The 23,931-nt window shown below is 32.8% G+C and overlaps 1 protein-coding gene across 7 annotated transcripts in view; it reads left to right on the top strand.

Moving 5' to 3' along the window:
* Positions 1-23,931, top strand: part of KCNH7 (potassium voltage-gated channel subfamily H member 7) — a 438,379-nt gene that overhangs the window by 368,439 nt on the left and 46,009 nt on the right. For all 7 annotated transcript variants that reach the window (XM_074337148.1, XM_074337141.1, XM_074337138.1 and 4 more), the window contains 2 exons: positions 3,637-4,036; positions 16,326-16,525. In XM_074337148.1, the coding sequence (XP_074193249.1) occupies positions 3,637-4,036; positions 16,326-16,525 (600 nt within the window). The remainder of the gene's footprint in view (positions 1-3,636; positions 4,037-16,325; positions 16,526-23,931) is intronic.

The following is a 23,931-nucleotide window of genomic DNA, read 5'->3' as shown; positions in this document are numbered from 1 at the left end:
AAATCTTACTTTCATCAATATTAACAGTTAGAACGTAGAACATTCTGTTTAGCTAAATGCTTCATCAACCTCTTCCACCCCTGAAAATTAATATTCTTTGATTAATTACTTTCTTTGTTGACCTCTCTCCTTTCACCCTTAACTGTTATTTTTCATGAATCCTGAATGCAAGCAAGACTTTTGAAAGCTAAGTAAAGTGCCCTTTGAAGGAAAGTACTAATAGGAAAGAGGACTTTTTGCTCACATTGACGTTTGCTTCATTAGTCTGATTGATGAATCATAGAATGGATACAAGAAAAAAACCTAGCAGGCATCCATGTAGTATTATCATGATGTTTTTGTGTTTCATAATATCAATTACCTTTAGTGAGCTTTTATGTTTTTTGAGTCTCTACCAAAAGCAACAATAAACAGTCTTTTTCTAATAGCAATGGAAAGCTCAAGAAATAATATCTAAGGGAAAATTCTTTAATTCTATTTTAAAAATTATTGTGATGGGTTTAAGGATAGTTTTATCCCTATTTTTAAAAACTGAAAAAACCCACAAGGATAGATTTCCATAATATCTCGGGATTGTACATGAAATTAGGTGTGCTGAAAACATTCTACTCAGCGAAATTTTGATGTCAACACAATCATATTATAAGGTGATTGTGGGTCCCATTTTTCACTTGCAGATAATACAAAGATAGTCCACTGAACTAAACGATGGGAAATACTAGTCTTCAACAAATCACCAAGAGGAGATTGATCATTCTTTAGGCTACTCTCTCTGAGATTTTGGCACAATTGCTTCTCTCTGTCGTGCAATCTGGAGTAAAACACCTTAAATCTTTAAAGAGATATTTAAATTAGAAGAGGAAGAAAAGAGTTATTAAAGTCTTAAGTGTTATCTACAAGTTGTGCTGTACACAACTGTAGCCAAGAAAGAATGCCCAGGTGTGTTAGCAGCATCTTGATAAAAATAGAAATAAGACCAAGTCATTTCTCACGATGTCAAACTAGCATGGGCAGTAATGCTTGAGAACGTGGCTTTGACTGTTGAAGTCAATATTCGCTCATCCTTGTGAAACTGGTTTGAGACTTCATTATGTACCATATTTCTTAAGCTTTTATATTTTTTTCAGAAAAGGTATCACTTGTATGTTATTATGTAAGATATGTTTATTTATCTCCTTAGGAAACTTACTGACACCTAGGTTTTTATCTTATTTTAATATAATTCTAGAAGAAACATCAGAGGTTTCTTTGGAAAGAGGGCAAAAAGGAGGTGGGTGGCATACATAGCAGATTTGATAGCTTTTCTTTTCATAACATCATTTTAACTCTACCATCTTTGCAGCCAGAAGAGTCATTAGTACTTATTATCACAATATGTTATAAAAACAGCTCATTTGTTTTGCAGCATCTCATTTCATTAACCAAATAACTACAGAATTTTCATATTTCATTTACTTTGAGGTTCAGAGAGAAATTTTGTTCCAAGGACAAGAAGTTTTGAATAATAATCCTCAAATATTTCTGATTTCTCACATGAGAAAATAGGTAATAGGACTAGGATGAAAAATAAACACATAAAGTTAAGCTGTGAAGTGTAGAAATGATAACACATTGAACCAAGGTGATTCCTGTTACAAGAGTCTGAGCTCTCAGGGCTTATAGATGAAATCCTTGTCTTTAAAATCCCTGCCATTTCCTGTGGAGGCTGCAAGACCAATGTTGGAAAGCCTCCACTTGGGATATCTAGGTAATGCATCTGGAAAGTGTGTAAGCGCTAACAACCCGTTTCACAATATAAAGTTCCTGCTTGCTGATGGAAACAAAAGTATATGTGATGTTCAAATAAAAACATGAAAAGCTACCGTTTATTGGGTATTATCTACAATCCTGCAAGGTAGGCGTCATTATGCCCAATTACATTGAAATTTGACACTTAGAGATTTAATAAATGACTTCTCCTAGGTGGCACCCTGGCATAGAAGCAGCATTCAAACATAAGATTGTCTGTTCCAAAGTCTTTGCATGTAACTGCTAAGCTGAAATATTGATAATACAAATAGTAGAAAGTTGACATTTCTCCAAGGAAACCACCTAGTACTAACTTAAACTCTCCATTTATTCATTGAGAAGAGGTATACTTTTAAGTTTGTAAAGGAAAAAAAAAAACTATTTCCTCTTTAGCACCATGAAAAATAAGAACCCACCACTGAAAACAGAGAAGGCTCATCTCTCCACACATTCCAAAATGAGCAAAGATTTGAGTCCAGTTGTGACAAGCAGATCTCAACTTCATAAGCTCCTCTCACCTCTAGAGTATTCCAATACTAACTGAATTAAAGAATTCAGGGAGATTCAGGAATCTCCCCTTCCCTTGTGACCACTATAGCCCAAGGGGGGGAAAATGCAATACTTATTATAGCATTTTAATGAAAATGTTTTTCTTGATATTTAGTGCCCTTTTTCTACCATGTCAATATGAATAGATATAGAGTGATAGTTATTCCATGAGCTGTTTCTTTAATTAAAATATAAGTTTTCTTAACTCAGTTGGATGCATTTTGTGAACTAAACACCAACAATGAACAGATAAAATGACTCAATAATTGATTGGTAAACACCATGTAACTATGGAATAATTATATGCCCTGTGAATTATGTAGTACTTATAGTTGACATTATTTAGAAAACTTAAGAAATCAAGTTGTAATTTGTGCTTATCAGATTTCAAGTCCAAACAACCAGTTAACTATCCTGTTATTATATAGAAATGTCCTATCATTAGATACCTGGTCAATAATAATCATGTAATTAGTTATACAAATCACACCCCAAAGCGTACATAATATCATTGGGATAACACAAAGCAATTTGTCAATTTAACACACTTAGGAAGAAAAAAATGCATTGAAACATAGTGCCTAATGCATGCGTGTGATCATCCAATATATTTCCCAGTTGTCTGCTTGACTGGCTCCTTTTCACTATGCAAATCTTTCTCAACACTAAGGTCAGCTTCTAAGCAAGGCCTTCCTTGGCCTTTCTTTCTAAAGCGGTCCTCATTCCATCCCATGCTCTCAATTACTCTCCATCATTTCACTTTGTTTTACTATCATCATGGCACTTCTCATCTCTGAAATGATCTTATTATTTGTTTATTTTAAAAATATTTGTCTCTTTCCAGTAGACAGGGGACCTTGACTCCCTTCATTACATAAGACACTTTGTCTACTAAATAACAGTCTCTATTATTATAGAAAGCGACCATGTATATTTGTTCAACACTCTAAGGCCAGTATGGCACTTGCTAGGCACACCGGTAACACACTGGAATGTTTGTTGGTGGATGAATGATTTACTGAAGTATCCATGATGTGCAAGGTTCTTGGTTAGAGTATAAAACAAGATAATTTGTGCTATGGGTCTTGCATGCCAAGATATTTTCCAAAGCAAAGGTAAAGTTAAAAAAAAAAAACAAAAAAAAAACAACAACAACAACAAAAAAAACCACAATACAAATATACAGTTATCCTCAATGCTATCATATTGTTTTAACCTGTTTCTGCCTACATAGCTTCACAGGAATATACATTGAATTGTTTACCAACTGTTTCTGACAATACACATTTACTTCCACAGACAACGACATTAATTGGTCTTTTGAAGACAGCTCGACTCCTTCGTCTTGTGCGAGTGGCTCGCAAACTTGACCGATACTCAGAATATGGCGCTGCTGTGTTAATGCTCTTAATGTGCATATTTGCCCTGATTGCTCACTGGCTGGCTTGCATTTGGTATGCAATCGGGAATGTAGAAAGGCCTTACCTGACTGACAAAATCGGATGGTTGGATTCCTTAGGACAGCAAATCGGAAAACGTTACAATGACAGTGACTCAAGCTCTGGACCTTCCATTAAAGACAAATATGTCACAGCACTTTATTTTACCTTCAGCAGTTTAACCAGTGTGGGATTCGGGAATGTGTCTCCTAACACGAATTCGGAGAAAATATTTTCCATTTGTGTCATGTTGATTGGCTGTAAGTAGATTTCTCTTTCATTATTTGTTAGGATAAAATAATATCACAAAATTGAGATCTCTAGCATATTTAAAGTAAGGAATAGAAAAAATTATAGAAAATTGTAGAAGTAATGGGATTATATATTTGGGTATGATAGTCTATCAAATCTGATTCTCTGTGTGACTGGGAGACACCAAAGATTTTCAGACCTCAGATAACCATGAGCATAAAACTGAAGTGACACGGGTGTTGGGATTCAGGAATTGAAATTTTCAGTTCACTTTTACTGCTGTAAAAATATGTGTGTGATTTATTACCAGTAGTTATTTTCTATTTCAGGCTGAGGCCAGATTAGAATGGGAAGTATTACTTTACATTATATTACTAGATGTAGCAGATAGATAGATAGATAGATAGATAGATAGATAGATAGATAGATTTACATACATACATATATATATATCACTACTATTAATTATAATGTAAGTTTATCTTGTATATCTGTATATATACAATATGTGTGTATGTGTATGTGTGTGTGTGTATATATATATATATATATAATTTCCCCAGTCACTGACGACAAATTCCATTCCCTGTGACACTATGCCAAGGCCTAAGTGATTAACCTTTACCTTGTAATTAGGTAATATCACTGAACATTATTTATAAGGTTCATTCTTTGGAATAAGAAAAATGTCTGTATTAAGCTAAGGATGTTTTAATGTTAGTATATATATATTTTTTACATCACACTGTGAACTACTAAGATAACCTTGCTAATATCAGGCAGCAATTAGCAAAAGTTTGGTGAATTTACAAAGCTTAAAAAAAGCATCATCCTTAGACAGTGTACAACTTTGAAAATATCCAGAGTTGATTCTTAAGTGTTAACATATTGACTAATGAGATGGCCTTATATAAGCTTTATTTATAAAACTTAAATAGATTCACCAGTTTATTGTCCACTTTATTTAAAACTTATTTTCAATATATATGTCTTGGTGTTTTAGTAACATTTGTATAGTAAAAGAACAGTATATTTAAATAACTCATAAGATATTCTACAAGTTCAGGCTCAGTCTTGGCTATAAACACAGAAGTAATATTGCACCCAGAGGAAATGGAAGTGAGGCCTACTGGAAAATAATAGAAAAACCCATTTCAGAGAGATTGAATCTCTCAGAGCAAAGCAAACACAGTCCAAATCAGTCTGTGATTATAACAGCTAGTAAATACATTTAGTGGTTATCAACTTTAGTGTCATAAGTAGCAAACAAAGAAAAGAAGAAAAAAAAGGTGTTTTTTTTGTTACTTAGACACCTATGTAAATATATACCTACATCTATATCTACGTATATACTTGTGTTTTAAGAAAACAAACCCTGCAATTTAAAACTTAGAATTTGTAAAAAAGAATTTTTAACATGCACTGAAGTTTAACCTGTTCACCATTTAGGAATCCTTGCCACTTCTGAGAATTAAGTGAAAAACAGAACTGTTTATCACGTGAATTATTTTAAGTTAAAGAAAACTCAGCTCTTTACTTGTTCTACACCTCAACTCTAATTCCTAAATCAGGGGAATTATTGGCAGTTTTCATTCTTCTTTTCTTCCTTTCTTTTTTATCATTTTTCCTTCTATCTTTTTTTTTTTTTTTTTTCACTTTTTCTTCTTTTTTAAATATGGCACTAGGGTATTTCTGTTGCTTCCTTAAGAAGAATACGTGTCTCCTGCAGATGAATTTCATATATTTTAAGACAAGAAAAATCATTCTAGTCAACTGAGTAAAGTAAGAGACATCCACATTCTACATAATATCCTTTATTTGAAAAACTAACTTGGTTCTACAAACCTTAATCAAAATGGGATTACATAAAGCTTAATGTTGCACAGGAAAAATTTATAAAAATTCCCAAGAATTCTATCATGACCTATTATTCCATGAATTTTAAAAAAAGGTAAAATTAAGATTTGAAACTGAACAGTAATAAGAATGCCACTGATATTTGCTTAGCCATTTGATCTATGTGGGTGTATCTATACATAATATTTCCATTTAGAGCCTACTGTATTAACAAATGATTTGCTTTCCTATGGTTATATTTCTACACTAAGTAAATACTCTTCAGATCTATGAGTGACCTGATTTCAAGCAAATATTAAAATACAATATCCAAATATTTAATGTAAAATATTGTATATGTACTAATCCTAGTTATAGTTTTTATAGTCTAATCTATATCAGATTGAACTCTCTTATCATCCCTGAGCTTCTTTAAATCAAATCTTCATTCTAGAAGAAAAATTTGAAGTCTAGCTCTAGAAAAATGAAACAATCAATCATCCCTATGGAAAGTAAAAATTAAACATTGAAAACCAGCATCTAACTATATACAAACAACTCAGATATCTATAGGTACATTTTAAAAGCTGCTATTTGCAAAGAAAGTTACCAGTTGTACTTCTGAATATCTATAGAGAACAGTAACCAGATAATTCATTTTAAAAGTGTACACAATTCAAGATGACAAAGAAAGGAAACTGTAAGCAACCATTAAATAGGTGTAAATATAAGTGATGCTCATGTATTTATATCTCTGTATTCTAATATATAAGTTTATATCTTTATTCAGTTATTATAAATTTAACACAGATGTTTAATTTTAAAAACACATAAACCAGTAAATAAAAACAAATGTATTTCATCTATGACCTCCTTGACAAACATCTTGGAAGAATTTCTTATTTTTATAATATGTAAATAAAAAATATTACTGGATTTCTGCTTGTAGCCATGATAGAATGACTAGAACCTTACCATACCACTGTATTTTTATTTTTATATAACAGAAAACTAAATAAAATATATATGTCAACTATTTTCAGCATTGGAAATCAAATAGTAGAGGAGTTTGATCCCTGAAAGAAGGAAAACAAAAAATATAAGCCCCACGATATCCTCAGCTTGCTGCCTGGAGGCACTTTCTACTCCACAGTGAAAGGCAAAGCCACCTAAGGAGAGGACAGTCATCTCACTGAGCTAAGAAAACAAGATCAGAGGTCGTGGAGGCAGAGGTGCTATAGTTGGCAAGACAATCAGACAAGAGGCAGCTATGGGAAAGAAAAGCTCCAGAAAACTGTGTAGTTATTCCCTTGAGACTACTGATGAATATTGAATCCCAAATGCATGAGCTAAAACTTCTCAAACCCAGGCAAATAAATACCAGAAGTACTGTAAGCGAGACAACTTTCAGCGCTCACACAGGTATGGGAGATATTCAAGTTCCTGCCAGCCAGTAGAAACCCTTCATTGAACACTGGTATTCAACTGAATGCTCAGAAAAGTGTTGCTATAGTACTAGCACTAGTCTAGGCCAGTACAAAGCCTAAAAACAGCTCTCAAAAGGAGCAAACTGATCTACAAGTAATGTAACTAACTGTAAGAACAAATGTAACATTTCTCTAGGAAGACAAAAAATATACAACGATGAACAATGTTCAATTTACAATGCACATCATCTATTAAAAGATTAATAGATATACTAAGAAACAAGAAAATGTAACCTTGAGCAAGAGAAAAAAATTTTTTTAGCCTACATCTGAATTTAACAGAGATGATGGAAGTAGTAGCCAATACAAAGCACTTGAGCAAATATGCATGTGGACTTCCAGAAAATGGGGGAGGGATGCAGAAGAAAATTTTTTTAAGAAATGGCTGATAATTTTCTAAAATTGATAAAAATTATAAACCACAGATCCAAGAAGTTCAGTAAATCCCAAACAGGTTGAACACAGACATGCATGTGTGTGTGCATGCACACACATGGTGCATTATAATCAAAATAATGAAAAATAATGATAAAGAGAAAATAAAATCTTAAAAATAACTAGAGGGAAAGGAAGACATAATGTACAAAGGGAAAACATCAGGTTGGTAGCAGATTTCTTATTAGAAACAATGCAAGCCAGAAGATAATGGAATTAAATCTTTAAAATGCTGGAAGAAAAACAAAATCAGTCAATATAGAAATTTCTGTACAATTAAACTATTCTCAAAAATGATAAACAAAACCTGGCATAATTCATTATAAGCATACTACAAGAAATTGTAAAGTTCTTAAAAAAAAAAAAAGAATGATACCAGATGAAACTTTGGATGTTTTAAAAGGCATGAAGAACACTATGTAGAAACGTTAAATGTATGGGTAAATTTAAAAGATTTTTCCTCATTTTTAAATGTCTTCAAAAATAATTATTTAAAGTAAAAATAGTGACATTAAATTTGTAGTTTTTATAACTAACGTAAAAGTAAAAATATGATAATGATAGAACAAAAATTGTAGGAGGACATGGAAGTATATTGTAATATTTCTACACTATACATGAAATAGTATTACATTACTTAAGGTAGATAGTGATAAGTTAAAAATTCATATTGTAAATCCTACAGCTAAAGAGACAACAGGGAAGATGAAATGGAATAATAAAAAATAATAAACCTGAAAGGTAGCAGGAAATGAAAAACAAGGGGGAAATGGAGATAACAAATAGCAAGATGGTAGATTTAAACCAAACCATATATTTAAACCAAACTATATTAAATGTAAGTGATCTAAAGTCTCATTGAACTACAGAAATTGTCAGACTGTATTTTTATTATTTTTCACTTTTTTTATTATTCTTTTTTTAGTTACAGTTGACATTCAATATTATTTTATATTAGTTTCAGGTCAACAGCATAGTGGTTAGACATTTAGTACCCACCTGCCACTGTACATAGTTGTTCAACATTATTGACTGTATTCTCTATGCTGCACTTTATATTCCCGTGACTATTTTGTAGCTATCAATTTGTATTTCTTAATCTCTTCACCTTTTTCACCCAGTCCGCCCAAACCCGCTCCCCACTGGTAACCATCAATTTGTTCTCTGTATCCATGAGTTTGTTTCTGTTTATTTATTTTGTTCTTCAGATTCCGCATATAAGTGAGATCATATGGTATTTATTTTTCTCAGTCTGATTTATTGCACTTAGCATTATAATGTATAGGTCCATCCATGTTGTCACAAATGGTAAGATTTTATTATTTTGTGTGGCTGGGAAGTATATATATATACTGGGAAGTATATATATATACCACTGGACAAAGAAGATGTGATCATATATATATATATATATATGATCACATCTTCTTTGTCCAGTGGTCTATTGATGAGCACTTAGGTTGCTTCCATATCTTGGTTATTGTAAATAGTGCTGAAATAATCATAGGGGTGCATATATCTTTTCGAATTAGTGTTTTGGATTTCTTCAAATAAATACCCAGAAGTGGAATTGCTGGGTCATAAGGTAGTTCTATTTTTAACTTTTTGAGGAATCTCCATACTGTTTTCCATAGTGGCTGCACCATTTACAATCCCATCAACAGTGCATGAGAGTTCCCTTTCTTCTGCATCCTCGCCAACACTTGCTTGTTGATTTACTGATGATAGACATTGACAGGTGTGAGGTGGTATATCATTGTGGTTTGAATTTTAATTTCTCTGATGATTAGTGATGGTGATCATCTTTTCATATGCCTATTGGCCACCTGTATGTCCTCTTTGGAAAAATGTCTATTCAGTGCCTCTGCCCATTTTTTTAATTGGATTATTTTTCTGATGTTGAGTCGTATGGGCTCTTTATAAATTTTGGATATTAATCACTTGTGAGCTATATCATTGGCAAATACCTTCTCCCATTCATTTACTGTGTTTTCTTGTAAGAGTTTTATAGTTTTGGGTCTTACATTTAAGTCTGTAATCCATTTTGAGCTCATTCTTGTATATGGTGTAAGAAGGTGGTCTAGTTTATTTATTTATTTTTTTTTTGCATATATTCGTCCAGTTTTTTTTAACACCATTTAGTGGATACTTTATCCCACTGTATACTCTTGCCTCCTGTGTCATAGATTAAATGACTATATAGGCATGGGCTTATTTCTGGGCTCTCTATTCTGTTCCATTGATCTATGTGTCTGACTTTATGCCAGTACCATGTGTTTTGATTTCTATAGTTTTGCATTATAGTTTGATATCAGGTAGCATGATAGTTCCAATTTTATTCCTTCTCAAGATCGCTGTGGCTATTTGGGGTCTTTTGTGGTTCCATATGTTTCAAGATTTGTTCTAGTTCTGTGAATACTAGAAAAATATTAGGTCCATTAGTATTTTGATAGGAATTTCATTGAATCTATAGATTGCTTTGGTAATACGGACATATTAACCATGTCAATTCTTCTTATCTATGAGCATGGTATCCGCTTCCATTTATTTGTATCTTCTTCGGTTTCTTTCTTCAGTGCCTTATAGTTTTCAGAGTACAAGTCTTTCACCTCCTTGGTTAAATTTACTTATAGATATTTGATTTTGTTAGATGCAATTGTAAATGAGATTGTTCTCTTAATTTCTCTTTCTTATAGTTCATTATTAGTGTATAAAAATGCAACCAATTTCTGAATATTAGTTTTGTATCCTGCTACTTTACTGAATTCATTTATCAGTTCTAATAGTTTTTTGGTGGAATTTTTTTTGGTTTTCTCTATATAGTATCATGTCATCTGCAAATAATGGCAGTTTTACTTCTTCCTTTTCAATGTGCCTGACTTTTATAACTTTCTTGCATGATTGCTGTGGCTAGGACTTCCAATAATATGTTGAATAAAACTGGTGAAAGTGGGCTTCCTTGTCTTGTTCCCGATCTTAAAGAGAATGCTTTAGCTTTTCCCTATTGAGTATGATGATAGCTGTGGGTTTATTGTGTATGTCCTTAATTATGTTGAGGTAGATTCCCTCTATTCCCACTCTACTGAGAGGTTTTTGTTTGTTTGTTTGTTTGTTTATTTTCATAAATGGATGCTGGATTTTGTCAAATGCTTTCATTTCCTGCACTTATTGATATGATCATATATATTTTTTTCAAAATTTTTTAATGTGGTATATCACATTAACTGATTTTCAGATATTGAGCCAACCTTACATCCCAGATATAAATCCCACTTGATCATGGTGCATGATCATTTTAATGTATTGCTAAATTCAGTTTTCTAATATTTTGTTGAGGATTTTTGCATCTATGTTCATCAGGGATATGGGCTTATAGTTTTCTTTTTTTATACTATCTTTGTCTGGTTTTGGAATCAGGGTAATGACTCATAAAATGAGTTTGGGAGCTTTCCCTTTGCTCGAATTTTTTTGAAACAGTTTCAGGAGGATTGGTGTTAATTCTTTGAATGTTTGGTAAAATTCACCTGTGAAGCCATCTGGTCCAGGACTTTAATTTGTTAAGAAGTTTTTGATTACTGATTTGACTTCATTTGTAGTAATTAGTCAGTTCAGATTTTCTGTTTCTTCTTGATTCAGTCTGGGAAGATTTATGTTTCTGGGAATTTATCCAATTTTTCCAGATTGTCCAATTTCTCGGCATATAATTGTTCGTAGTATTTTCTTTTAATCTTGTGTATTTCTGTGGTGTCAGTTATCATTTTTCCTCTTTCATTTCTGATTTTACTTATTTGGGTCCTCTGTCTTTTATTTTAATAATGAGTCTGGTTAAAGGTTTATCAATTTTGTTTATCTTTTCAAAGAACCAGCTCTTGGTTTTAATGATCTTTTCTGTTGTTTCTTTTTTTTTTTTTTTCTTTTTAAGACTCCTTTCATTTCTTCATTTATTTCAACTCTAATCTTTATTATTTCCTTCTTTCTACTCACTCTGGCTTTGTTTGCTGTTCTTTTTCTAGTTCTGTTGGACTGTATTTTTTTTTTTTTGTCTCAACTATATGCTGTCTAAAAAAAAAACTTAAAAAATAAAGACATAGATAAAAGAAAAAAATGTACATATAAAAAATAATGAGAAAATCTAAGGAACAGTATTGATTTCCAAGTAGATTTCAGGACAAGAACTATTACCAGAGATAACGTAAGCACCACAGTCCTAAATGTGTATGCCCCCCATAGAGCTTTAATTTAAATCAAGCAAAAACTGACAGAACCTAAGGGAGAAATAAACAAATTTGCAAGACTCCCACAGTTATAGGTAGCAATTACAACACCCCTCTTTCAGTATTTAATAAAATAAGTAGACAAAAAAAAAAAAACCCCACAAAAATCAGTACAAATATAAAAGACTTGAGCAATACTATCAAATTAACATGACATATTGGCTATTACAGAATACTAGCAGAATTCACATTCTTTTCTTGTGAATGTGGAACATTCACCAAGACAGATCCTATGTTGAACTATAAAACAACTTACCAAGAAAGATCATATTTTGGACCCAAAAATAAATCTCAATAAATTTAAAAGTATTAAATCATACAGAGTTATTTCTTTGAACACAAGAGAAACCAGAAATTAGTAAAAAGAAAAAAGAGAGAAAGAAAGAAAGAACAATAGATAGATATATGGAACGTCCCAAATATTTGGAAATCGAGTAACACACTCCAGATAACTTATCATTCAAAGAAAAAAAAAATCACATTAAAATTAGAAAACAGTTTTAACTGAATTAAAATGAAAATAAAATGTATCAGAATTTGTAAGAGGTAACTAAAACAGTGGCCAGTGAAGTTTATAGTTTTAACTGTTTTTATTAAAAAGGAAGCAAAGTCTAAAATCCAAGATCTAAGCTTCTATCTTAAAAAGCTAGTAAAAGACAAGCAAATTAAACTTAATATAAGTAGTAGAGAAGAATGAGAAGTAAGAATAAAAATATTAAAATATAAAACATACAAACAATATACAAAATTAATGGGAAAAATTCTGGCTCTTTGAAAAGATCAATAAAATTGATAAATCACCAATTACATTGGACAGAGAGAAGTCATAAGTTACCCATGTCTTGCATGAAAGAAAAGATATTACTACAAATTCTAAAGATATTAAAAGGATAATAAAATAATATTATGAATTACTTTATGATAATATGACAACTTAGATGAAATGGACAAATTCTTTGAATGATACAAATTACCAAAACTGAAACAAACAAACAAAAAACAATCCTGAGCCATAAAATCAAATTGATAAATTGGATTTTATCAAAATTTGTAACTTCAACTTTTCAAAGGATGCTGTTAAGAAAAGAAACAGGTAAATGATAGACTGGAAAAAATATTCTCAATACTTAGATATAAAAAAAAAAGAATTCTTACAACACCATAATAAGAAGGCAACTCAATTTAAAAATAAGCAAAACATTTAAACAGACATTTTACAAAAAAAGATATATGAATGGCTAAGTGCATGAAATACTGTTATTATTCAACAGAAAATGCAAATTAAAACCCCAATGAGATTGTACATACCACTACAATGATTCAAATGAAAGACTGATAATATCAAATATTGGAAAAGTTGTGGAACCACTGATATTCTTACATATTGCTTGTGGGAGTGTGAAATGACAATTAGGGGAAATAGTTCCGTAGTTTCTTATGAAGTTAAACATACCACACAACTCAGCAATTCCATTCCTAGGTGTTTAAAAGAGAAATGAAAACATGTGCTCAAAGCAAAGACTTGTTCACAAATGTTCATGGCAGTTTTATTCATAATAGCCAAAAACTAAAAACAGTGAGAGTTCCAGCTACAGAAGAAAGAAACTATGGTACAGCCACATAATGCAAATCTACTCAGTGATAGGAAAGAATAAATTACTGATACACACAACAGAATGAATCGCAAAAAACATGATATGGAGCAAAAGAAGTCAGACACAAATTAACATGTGCATTTTGATTCCACGTATATGAAATCCCAGAAAATGGAAACTAATCTTTAATGACATAAACTCAGTAGTTGCCTAGGGTCTGAAATGAGTAGGCAGGCAGCTAAGGAACATAGTAAATTATTTTGGGGTGATGGAAATGTTTTATATATTGATTGTGTTTACAAGAGTGTATACATTTGTCAGAACCAACTGAACTATGCACTTAAATGATTCATTTTATATGTAAATTACACGCCAATAAAGTATTAGGTTACAACTTTTTTTTTAAGTTTGTATAATATGTAGAAAACCAAGAGTATTTGCTCTATCAGTGTGTTTCAAGCTAACACCCAATGGCAAACTAAATTCATTAACTGGGTTAGCACATCATAATTCATTAGTATGGTTAGCATTGGGGTACAGTATGCTGAAGAAATTTTTAAGATGTGTGTGTTTTATTTCTATAACATTTAAACCTAAAGCAAACCATTTTGATGAAATAATTCCCTATTAAAGAAAGCTAAATAAAATGGTGAGTTGAAGAGATAAATGCTTATATACCAATTTGCTTTTGATTCATATTTTATGCCAGTTAATGGGAATTAATTAAATAATGTGTACAGAATATAATCATTTTGTGCTTCTCCATTGATGACAGCCTTTAGTTCTATTTGCTTCCCAAAAATAGGAAGAAATTCATTCCTTTATTGTAATTTAAAAAGCCATCAGCACATCAGCATAGAATTTCTTAAGAGAAATACAGGTCATTCATGTATTCAACTATGTACTCATAATCTAGATTTTACCATCTTGTCAATGATGAAAAATGCTGTTTATAACCCAAACTAATGTTTTGGTTCATTTTTATGGCAGTATGGAGATAAAACCACAGTATTTATTAAAAATGAAATAAGAATGTTTTCCCTGACTCTGAGTAATTATATGGGTTAGATAAAATATGTAGCATTGATTATGTGTCCTCTGATTAAATCACATTAATTTAATCTGTACTATTTCCTGAGAATATGGTATGTACTTTGGAAACATAACAGCATGCTCAAATATTTCCAACACTATAATTACGTAGAGTAAAATACATTTTTCACATGAACCTCCTTGCATCACAGGAATCAGTTTCAGGCAAGTATTGTTAACTCCCCTTCGAATCAACTATTCATTTATTCAAATTAAGCTCACATCTTTTTTCTGTGGAAGATACAACTAAATACTTTGTCTACCGTACTGAGACTTACTGTCTTTCACACATCCCAATTCAGCCACACAGGTCTTCCCAACTTTCATCCTTTTGAATAGATAAAAGCAAAGGGCCACCCCTTTTTCTGGGACATTCTCTTACTTGGGACACCTGTGGTCAACAAGGACCATGTTAATCAAGAGAGAAAGATAAGATGGAAAAGAAAGCAAATGATCAAGAAGATAAGTCATTTTAAAACACTTGCTTTGATTCTGGCCAAAATCTACTTTAAAAATGATTATAGTGGTTCATAGAAGTAATGTTTTATAAAATGTGTTGGGGGAAAATATGTGTTGGTTGAATATAGTTGAATCAAACTCTTCAAACTGCTTTTTTTTCCCACTTGCTTGGTATATTGCAATGTTAGTGCCTCTAAGTTTTGACACACCCAAAGATATAGACCATGTATTATGATTTGACCTTCTGTACAGGATTTTTAGGATTATTAGAAACTGAGTGCAAATATAATAAGAAAGAGAAGAAGGCTTAAAATGCTTATGCTCAATCATAAATATTTAGCCCAGGAAGCACAAAAAAGGGGTATTCTACCTAAGTATTGAATATATAGCAAGGGATGTCATAGCAGTTTCTTTCTTCCCATAGATGAAATAACAAAGATGTAGTCTATTTTTCTCTATAAAAAGAAAACAATATTCTCATATTCTAAGCCAGATATTTTTCTCATGTAGAAATAGTATAAAAATTAGTTTTTAAAAAATAAAAATTATATACAAATAAAAACTCTAAGGAAAGTATTAATTCCTTAAAGCAAGTTTTCATTCTGTAGCAAATCCAAATTATTCAAAATAATCTTAAGATTTATGATAGATTTTTAATATTATAAGGGTAGGTTTTAAGCTGAGAGGCAAGATATCATAATTTAAAATTAACATTTTTAACTCCAATTACATAAAACATATTTATGGTAACCCCATGACATGCCTTCTTATTACAGTATAAAATGTTTAATCTAAGTCATTTTGTCTCTTATCAACACTGCAGATTATAGGTTGATACTGTAAACAATCTGAGTTTTTTACGTTAATTTAGAATCCATGATGAATTTAGATACTTCTTTCCAGATTTATCAACAAAATTATAAAATTGACAACATGATTGGTTTAACTTCCACCCCCATGACACTCGCACGTGTGCACTCACACACACACACAAAATGGGCCAGTCGTAAATCATCACAACTGGATTGAGATCAAAATTCGACATACTTGATGTTCTGACAAGATATAATATGCACAAGTGCAGTCTTCCCCCATAACTTTGTTTTTTATCCAATCCAGCACTAATGTACGCAAGCATTTTTGGGAATGTATCTGCAATTATCCAAAGACTATACTCGGGAACTGCCAGGTACCACATGCAAATGCTGCGAGTAAAAGAGTTCATTCGCTTTCACCAAATTCCCAACCCTCTGCGGCAACGGCTTGAAGAGTATTTCCAACATGCGTGGACTTACACCAATGGCATTGACATGAACATGGTATGTATTTCTGTTTCCAAAATGGAAGCACCACAGGTATTATAGCTACAGCCACAATGGAAAAGCCAGTCTCACCAGCTTTGAACCCCTTGTTTTTGTTTTCCTCTCTCAGATGTTTATTTTCTCCCCTGGAGATAGTCTCTCATTTTCAATTCATGGCATTGCATGGTGCTATATTCTAGTTATACTGTGTGGCAAAAGCATTATAACGTGATGCAAACTGATATAACTGTGTGCAGTAGAGTTCCCACTTCTGCTTAGAAAGAGCATCGCTAAGCTGGGACGTGGGCTTTCATCACATGGCCTAGCTGCCAGAACCCCCCCAAAAAATAGTTGGACTCACGTACATTAGGATTTTGCAAGTAAACAATAATAACTATGAACCCCCAAACAGAGACCCAAGGGTAACACTTTAAAAAATAATAGGACATTTTGAGGATTTTGGGGAGAGTTTAGGGAACTTAAGTATGTCATAAACATTAATGGTAGGAAGTTTCATGTTTATGGGAAGGACAAGTTTTCTATATTTTAAACAGATAACTATGTGCCCTTTTACTGTACCTGGTTTAATTCATCTTTCCTTTCAAGGGGGAGATATGGATTCCTTCATAACTTTTAAGCAAATTCAACACCACCAATCACCTTTCATAACCCTTTCCTCCTCTATCAATGCTCAAAAATCAGCAGAATTTGTGATATGAGTGTGGTCCACAGAGCTCTTATATTATTAGGAAATTTGCACACTTTTTTTGATCTAGCTGTTTAGCCTATAGAAACTGATTGCTGAAGATAAATTATATGACAAGTCCAAATTCTATGGCATTCTATAGACCTATTAAAAAAAGATTAAAAATGTGGTCCTTTCCCATACAGCTACTCCTTCGCTGGGCAAGGACCCTGTTTCTAAGAATCTTCAGAAAACAAAACTCCTCACATACAATGGCATCGACAGTATAATACAATTTTTGCATAAGTTAACCTGTACAATTTAGATATACTTTATTTTTATTTGACTAGTAATATTCTGAAAAAAAAGCAAAGGTTCAAAATTAACAGTCAAGGTGCCAAAAGCATTGCAAATATTGCCCAATTTGAAAGATATATTTATATATGGATTAGTTTATCTTTGCTGCGTGTGATTTATTTGATTGAAAAGGACATGTCATTATAAAAATTTTAATTTGAAGAGTTAATCAATTAGCATATTTTATGCAAAATTAACACTGAACTTCATGACTTATTTCTAAATATCCCAAAGTTCCTTGTAAAAATTCATTGGATAAATTGATCTCACCAGGGTAACACTTTAATCTCACAAGAAAATACCTATAAATTGATCACTTTTTATATATTTCCACCTATATTATTGTTTAACAAACATATCACCATTAAGAAACTTTTGGGGATTCTTTAATGGTGGGTCTGCTAAAGCAGTGTCAAGAACTTTTAATCAAAACATGTGTCACTCAATTTTGTTGTTCCATATATTGCCAGATTATTTCAATAGCAGTAATAAAACATTTATTTATTGTACCTCCCCTCTCCATATAACTCTAGTTTTGTGACCTTTTTTTTTTTTGTGATAAAGTCTTTTTTGTGACAACTATTTACCTTTCATTGTTTGACTCTATTACCTATAAATATGGTTTATATACCACTTGCCTATTTATAATGTACTTATGAAAGATTTATCTCTTTCCTGTCTGCTTCACACCTTAATACATGGAATCACAACACCCACCGGTAAGAACAGGAGGTATTTATATCCAATTTAATTCTCGTGTAAATTGTGGAGAACACCCTTGTCATCTGTCAGGTTTAGAGCTTGTTAAATGATTTCCAATGTTAGTTTTGATATCTTTTGCATGATATAGCAGAGGAAATACAAAGCAAGAAATTGGGGAAGATAACCTGGAAGAGGCCAAGTACAGAATAGAAATCCTTAACTTTAACAATGACTTGACCTCTAATAATATTTATATACAGTGTCCCCCTCCCCACAAAAAGTCACATATATGCCCCTTCCTCTACTCTGGTAAAGGTTATGGGTATACGGTTTGCATTAGATAATTGTCATAAAGAAAATGTCATTCTCTTTCATCAACCTCTATTTTCATAACGTAGGTGCTTTCCTTCCCTCTCATCTGCATGCCTGTGTCACATGATCCTGAAGTGTGTGAGCTCTAAACCATGTGCCAGAGTCTTGCATGTGGTTTTGAGAGCTTGACTTTGCACGAACTTCTTGTTTGTACACAGTGTCTACATTTCTCATCTTGTGACTACAAAGTGAGTAAAAAAATCAAAGTGCAAGATAACTCTGAAAACTCGACAAATGGAAGATGCTTGCTAATTAATACAATGTGAAAAATGAAGTTGATTAGAGAAAAGCAACTGTACTCTGAGACTATTGAGAGGCAAAAAAAAAAACTAAATGGATTTTTTTCTAAACCTCTAAAACTACATTGTTAAAATCTCTGTGTCTTGTCAGTTAATTGTTAACTAAATTATAATTTAATAATTTAAAGTGATTTGAATTTATGTATTGTGATACATAAAAGTACATCAAAGTGTTGTATTTTACATCAGCATTCCACATTATTTCATTTAAGTATAACCTTAAATATAATTTCTAATGAAATATTTCAGTTCATTTTTGCTGTTCAGCCAGGTCCAAATGAGGTATAAGATGTCCAGTCACACTGTATTAATTGACCTAAAACTATTTTTCAAAACCCCAAATATTTAATTCCTTGATAGATCACAAAGCATAGGAAAGAATTGACCTAAAATATGCAGCCATATTCCTTATTCTCTGCATCTTTTGCTTTCTCTGAAACAGCTATTGCCAGACTATTCCAGAACCAAAAACATTCTGGGAACACTTATGGGCTCCCTGTCAGTTGAACCGAATGGTTCAGAATGCAAAGGGAAAAGGGTTGGGATATTGAAACTAGTGAAAGGAAGATGTTCTTTTTCATATGCTTTCAGTCTTAGGAATAGTAAATTATCTCAAAAATAATTTTCGAAAATGTTGTTCCTTCTACTCCCAGAAATTTGACTCATTAAAAAGGATGTGTTTTCTCAGAATAAGACAGATGGCATCTCAAGGAATTTCCCCCAAATCAAAGCTGCCTTCTAACCTAATATGAAACTTTCTGAAATTATCCAACCTAGATTTTAGTTAAAACACTGTCAAGAAATGAAAATCACCTTGTAGGTCAGGGCAGATTCAAGTTTCTCCACATCACACCCAAGAGCCTGGTATGACTGAAGAACAGCCCCAATAACCGTGGTCCATACATCATTCTGGATGGGGACAAATAATCAATTATGACAGAAATTACTCCATCATTTAAAATCATATTGGCATGAAAGAAAGGCCTTTGTGAACATTTAATAACAAATGTTATTCCTCACCTAAAAATGCCTTCCCAGTAATTCTTGACCAATAGGAAAAAAAAAAAAAAAAAAGGTATGGAATAGGAATTCAGAAGACCCAAGCGCTAGCTCTCGATATGCCACTAATCTTGGGCAAGTCACTTAACCTCTCTGCAATTTCATTAAACTTGGCATTTTCAAATATTTTTAAAGCACCAGCACTCAAATATGCTAACTGTGTAAAACAACTATGATGGGAAATACTCTGCTGGAGGATGGAAATCCTAACCTATCTGCCACCCACTCTCTTGCTCCCTGTTGTGAACTTCTTAGTCTTCCTTATGGAATATCGGCTTCCTATTATTCAGAAGCCACTGGAATAAAAGTATGTCAGAATTAGTGATGGCAGAGAACCGAAGGGGACTGTTTCAAGTAAAAACAAGGACAGGAGTAGAGATACACATCTCAGAGAGCACGAGGCAGAATTAAGGCAGGTAATCCAGGAACAACTTTGTTTACTTTATGAAAAAAGGGGGAATATTTGAGTTTCGGGTTTTGTTGTTTGTTTTGCTTTTTCTCTTAGGCATTAATGGAGGCAATTTTGAAAGGCAGATGGAGAAGAAGTTGAAATAAGAACCTAGGAAGAGGGATAAATTCTTCACCAGGGCAAATAAGCAAGATTTCCTTAAAGGCAGGCTGGAAAGAAAAGAGAAAGACTGAAGGTATCAGCTTGGAGGAGAAAGGAGAACACTCTATGGCACTTGCCCTATATGGATCAGTCATCTTGGTCTAGGAGAGATTAAATTAATTCCTCAGAAAGGAGGAGATGTAGGATAGCAGCAGGGTTGAACAAGGGAGACTTTTTAGGGATTTCCATCAAAAGTCAACCTACTAGGCTAAATAAAAAGGCTTAGATTCGCAGTGGGACTCTGAGAAACAAAGCATATATTTATAATGAGACCTATGAACAAAGCCAATCAAAATAGAAAAGAAAACAATAAAGAATCCCATATTGTTTAATAGATATTCTTACTTCTTGGGACTGATGGGAGCATTTTAATGAAAATTAGATTTCCTTTCCTTCCATGACTCTGTTCCAGATCTGATGTCATCTATCTTAGTCACTTAAACTTTACTGACCTTAACTAACTATTACTACTTATTAATACTACTACTTACTACCTACTACTATCTACTTAGCTACTAGCACTGAGCTTATATTTGCATCCACATTCTAACTCTACTCCTGCAAAAAACTTTGTTGTACCCATTTTCTACACTTATTTAAATGATTTCATCTGTGCCAGATTTTCACATTCAAATTGACTCCACTCATGGACTATTTTGATAACCGTAGTGAAATATAATGGCGAGCTCTTTCAGTTATGTCTAACACATCAACTGAGATAAAAACCATTCTTGTGACATTAAATCCCATCAAAAATATAAATCAAAATTTATAAAATAGTATGGCTTATTTTCACTGTATTCTTTTTATTCGACTTTACCATTTGCTAATGATCCTTTAAATACTGAAGTTGATAAAAATGGTCAATAAAAAAACTTTGACTGATTAAAGTCATAGAGGCAAAAAATAAAATGATTAAAAATATGGTGCCTTCATATCTAACTACCCCAGCACTAGGCAAGGACCCTGTTTCTAAGAATTCTTCAGAAAATAAAATTGCTCATGTTTAAGTGTATCATCAATAGCATAATACAAGGTTTGAGCCTGGACAATTTAGATGGATATTTTTTGTTTGGCTAGTAATATTCTAACAAAGCATAGGTTCAAAATTAGCAGTCAAGTTACAGATAGCACTACAAATATTGCCTAAGTTAAAAAAACATATGCCCATCTTCTGTACTTAGGTCCAAATAGCCTAACAAGTAAATCTACCCATTTAGAAAGGGGACATGGAAATTGGAAAAAACCTGCATTTAGATGATAATGACCCTTAGGACTGGTGATATCTTTTAGTTTTAAAACCTAGTAACCATTTAGGAGTTGAATTAAATTAATAGTTGCCTACAATGCACGTAAAAAGATAGTGTCATCTGCATGTTGATTAGTTGATAGTAATTGCCTAGCTCTGCAGAAACTGGGTAGGTAGTAACATTTTGCACTAGAAAGATCAACTATTAGCATACATTCTTGCCTACTGTAGCCAGCATCTGAAGAACTGGTGCTTAAGAAAGTGCAAGGCATGTGCCCTTCCTATTTTCCCCCAAGACTATTTACCCTAAAGTCTCAAAAATACCACAAAGAACAATAAATACCATCTGGGGCCACCTGACATGAACGATACCAAGCGTAAGACCGGCATCTGGTATTTTCAGGTCACAAATGATAGGTGCTCAGTCATGTTTCACAAATGATGATGGCCACTTCATCCTGGCATCCAACCACCATCTAGAAGGACTTGTTTACAGCTGGCACCATGCTGCTTCCTTGCCAAGTGAGTTCCACAGCAGTGGCATCTGATCTTTAGCACTTCCTGAGCTCAGAGAAATAATGACAGCATGGTCGGCGGCTTTAAACAAGAAACGCAGTCATTGCAGAAACACCATGCTGAGGCAATGAACACACTTCTGTGCTTCAGTTTCTCCGTTTACTAATGTTCCTCTTACAATAGCAGGAAGGTGGAAATGATGTCTCAAAGTGTCTTTTTAACTCTTTAAAATAGTGGTACTATTAGAACAGGACTTTAGAGTGCAATTTCTTTTGCCAAAGAGTGTGATGTGTTTTCAGAGATTTTCTTTGGAGTGGAAGGAATACAGGGGTAATTCAAACTCAGTTCAGTTTAAGGTCGCTTAATATTCATCACAGGTTTAGCCAGTAATGAAAATTGAGAGAGACATCAAACTTCAGTTTTTAAATAGTGCTTGGAAATGTGAACTTAAGTCCATTTTTTAATTCAAACATTAGAGGAACTCAGCATTTATCAAACCTAATGGAAGCAAACCATCGACAATTTCTACCCACCCTCAAAAAAAGTCCAATATTTTCTTTAGTGGAAGAATTGTCTGAGACATCCCCAGTACCACTTAAAATGGGTATGTAAATGTTCACCCAATATGTCAGATTTTTCAAATCTTTTTTTCAAGGGTGAAAATCAGCATGAACAGTTTATCTAACCCAGTTGATCATACAGCCTGAAGGCAGAAGTACTCAGAAAAATTACCTCTATTTATTTATTTATTTTGGTTTAGACATATTGCTATTCATGGGGATGAGTGTAGATAGAAACAAATATATAATCATTGCCTCCTTCATGCCAGATATGCCTGAAGAACCTCTCTTAGTTTGCCTCTGACTCCCTTGGGTCAGGTAGCCCACCCCCAGCAGAACTTGACACCCAGTGTAAGGACCGTCTGCCAAGATTCTTCCTCATCTGGGGTGTAGCACTTCAGGTGACGCATTTTAATACTCTGGAGCTGTGTTCAATCACTTACATATATGCTGTAGTTCATTTTTTCCACTCTCCTGGTAAGAGTGGATTAGAATGCTGTGCAATACACAAAGAACTGAGCCGTATCAGTCAATATGTAGTTAGTAGTAGTTAGAAACACCTACCATAATGGGAAGATAAAGCCAAAGACTCATTTCATATAGGTATAGTTATTTTATTTGAATCATAGAGGTCCATCCTAACCACCATCTAGTTTGGACTGTGAATTACCATGTGTGGATGCTGCGAAAATGGGGCCTTAGTAATGTTTCCTAAGATGAGAGTTTTAGCCCAGAGTCTAACTCTAGTTTTATCTATGAGTTCTGCTTAATATTTAACAATAGGTGACACCGACACTGAGGTCAGAACATTATAATAAAGCAAATATGGTTAATCAAAATGTTTCTTCTATGAATTACCTACTCAGCTATTTTTACATTGTTTTTGGTTACCTTTTTCTTATTGTTTATAAGAATTTTTTTTTTTTTTAATTATAGATAGTAATGCTTTTTCTTCCATCAAATTTGTTCCTAAACTCTTTTCAATATGTTGGTTTTGTTTAGGATATCTTTTGGA

Source organism: Rhinolophus sinicus, linkage group LG01, assembly GCF_036562045.2.
Source record: "Rhinolophus sinicus isolate RSC01 linkage group LG01, ASM3656204v1, whole genome shotgun sequence".
NCBI lineage: Eukaryota > Metazoa > Chordata > Mammalia > Chiroptera > Rhinolophidae > Rhinolophus > Rhinolophus sinicus.
Note: the sequence above shows the minus strand (reverse complement) of the source record. Positions and strands in the feature narration are given on the sequence as shown.